The sequence below is a fragment of the Cynara cardunculus genome, unplaced genomic scaffold (assembly GCF_001531365.2).
Source record: "Cynara cardunculus var. scolymus isolate 2C unplaced genomic scaffold, CcrdV1 Un_Scaffold_5610, whole genome shotgun sequence".
Taxonomy (NCBI): Eukaryota; Viridiplantae; Streptophyta; class Magnoliopsida; order Asterales; family Asteraceae; genus Cynara; species Cynara cardunculus.
This window is the reverse complement of record NW_020202492.1, coordinates 16426-18978: the sequence shown is the minus strand read 5'-3', so window position 1 is coordinate 18978 and position 2553 is coordinate 16426. Positions and strand designations below refer to the sequence as shown.

Genomic DNA, 2553 nt, shown 5'->3' with positions numbered 1-2553 from the left:
GATCACATTCTTCATAGCATCAAAATTTTGAAAATATTTTCCAGGGAGATGGCCTCCAAACTCATTTTGAGATAAGTCAAGAACTCTCAAACTAGGAAATGGGTGTTCGATCATAGAAGAGCTTCTTTCTATGGGACCATGAAACTTGTTTGATCTGAGGACAAGAACCTTCAGAGTTGGAAGACGTCCTAACTGGTCAGGGAATGCACCAGTTAAGCGGTTGTTTCCCAGATCAAGCACTTCTAAGTATGCGCATTTGGAAAAGCAACTTGGCACCTTACCTTCAAATTGATTTCTGTTCAAAATAAGCCCTGTTAATTCTCCACCACATACATGTGGAATGGTGCCATTAAAATTATTGTTCCCCATATCTATAACTGAAGGAGAGAACTTCATATCTCCAGGTTTAATCACTCCACTAAAGCGATTATTRGACAGATTCAAATATCGAAGATTGTCCATGTTCCAAATTGATGGAGGGAATGGCCCTGTTATGATGTTATGTGAGAGATCCAAGTAAACCAGTTCATTTCCTCCTAGCTCCTTAATGTGGCCATCGATTTCATTTCTCGATAGATCTAAAAATTGAAGTTTTCTCATGGCCCGTAAGGACTCTGGAAACACCTTTATCTTGCAAGATGCTAACTCCAAGGCTTTAAAATTAGGATTGACATAGCGACTGGCATTATTGGTCACAACAGATAAACCACTATATGAGAGATAGAGATATTCAAGGGTCCCGAGCCTTGATAACAAAGTATCTAACTCCCACACACCTCTAAATTTATTCTTTGAGAGGTCAAGCAAAGTGAGGTTCGGGAGTTGATGAAATGTTTGCTGAATGGATCCTTGATCAAGCACATCTATCATGCCTTCAAATTGATTTGCACCAAGGGATAATCTCTTTAATGATTGATGGTTGAACAATTCTGTTGGTAAGCTCCCCTTGAACATGTTGTTGGAGAGAGCGATAGCTTCTAGTGAGGGAAGAGTAAACAACCAAGAAGGCAACGTTCCATTAAGCTTGTTATATGATAAATCTAGAGTAGTAAGGTGCCTAAGATTAAGTTGGGATTTGGGAAGAGGACCCATCAAACTACAATGATAAAGCATTAAAGTATTCAAAGACTTGAGATGACCGATTGAGTCGGGTATCTGTCCTGATAAGTTGGTGTTTGAGAGACTCAAGTAAGTCAAAGACTTGAGATGGCCGATTGAGTCGAGTATCTGTCCTGATAAGTTGGTGTATGTGAGATCCAAAAACTTGAGAGGAATGTTAGTGTTTGTGTAAACCTTGGGAAGTTGGCCGGTGATATTAATGTTAAATCCCAAGTCAAGTTCTTCCAAATACGGAAGATTGAAGATGTTATCAGGTAATTTTCCTTGCAAACGGGTGTCACTAAGATGGAGTGATTTCATAGAAGAAGAAGAGATATTAAGATAAGTGGGTAAAGTTGAAGAGATATTAACCTCGTCAAGCAAAAGCTCTTCCAATGAAGTAGAGTTGTGGAGGAGATTGTAGAAAACATGAGGTTCAAGCTTCAAATCTAAATTCCAAGAGAGATCCAAAGAAACCAATTTAGGAAGAAGTGAGATTTCTGAAGGAATTTGACTTGTGAATCCACAATCAGAGATGTTGAGATGGGTAAGACTATTGGAGAGCATGCCAATTTTATGTGGAAGTTGGGAATCGGTAAGATCATTGAAGGCAAGGTTGAGTGATTGGAGATGAGGATGGCTGAAGAGGGTGGAGTTGGGGTGGATGGTACCTCGTAGCATGGCACAGGGAAGGTCAAGAGCGATCACATCACCCGTGTATTGGCTACAAGTGACTCCATTCCACATACAACAATCTATGCTCTTTTTCCAGTTCATCATAATTGGATGATAACCAGAGCCAAGCCAATATTGACATTCGTCATGATAAGATGTGTCATTGATGGAAAAGAGGTCTTGTTTAAAGAGAAGCAAAGCATGGGTGTGTTTAGGAGAGCATTTATGAGTGGTATTAGAGAAAGAGGAAAAGGATGAAGCAAAAGAGAGGAAGACAAAGAAAAAGAGAAAGGAAAGAAACAACTTTGAACAATTCATTCTCTTTAATTGCATGTGTTTGCTTAGTGTAAGCATATGCAGCTACTTTGAACATATATATATACAACTCATTATGGGATTACGAATATGTGGGAGAGCTTTTAAAAAAATAAATCTATAAAATGAAAATACAAAAAGCTAAAAATCTATTAAAAACGAACTGTTTATATTTTTTTTTCTAAAATGGTAAAAGCAAAAGTTAAAATTCAATAAAAAGTTAGATTCATTCAACTCTAATTATAATTGATTTTATATATTAGAATTTTGTAGATACATTAATTATGTTATTAAGACGTTGAATTTCTCATGAATAAATTTTAGATGATATCTATACTATCTTATAAAGCATTTGGCTAAAACTTTTAAAAACTCTTAAAACTCCTAAACTCGTTCATCCTAAACGATTTCATCCCTATCTGATTTCATCCCATATCTGAATTCGTGTAACTAACTGCAGATAAA

The 2553-nt window shown here is 36.8% G+C and overlaps 1 protein-coding gene across 1 annotated transcript in view; it reads right to left on the bottom strand.

Annotated features, from left to right (window-relative positions):
- LOC112504438 (receptor-like protein 6) overlaps positions 1 to 1875 on the bottom strand; it is a 2682-nt gene extending 807 nt beyond the window's left edge. Inside the window, exon 1 of the mRNA XM_025108378.1 lies at positions 169 to 1875. Within this exon, the coding sequence (XP_024964146.1) occupies positions 169 to 1875 (1707 nt within the window). The remainder of the gene's footprint in view (positions 1 to 168) is intronic.
- Positions 1876 to 2553: the final 678 nt, after the last annotated feature.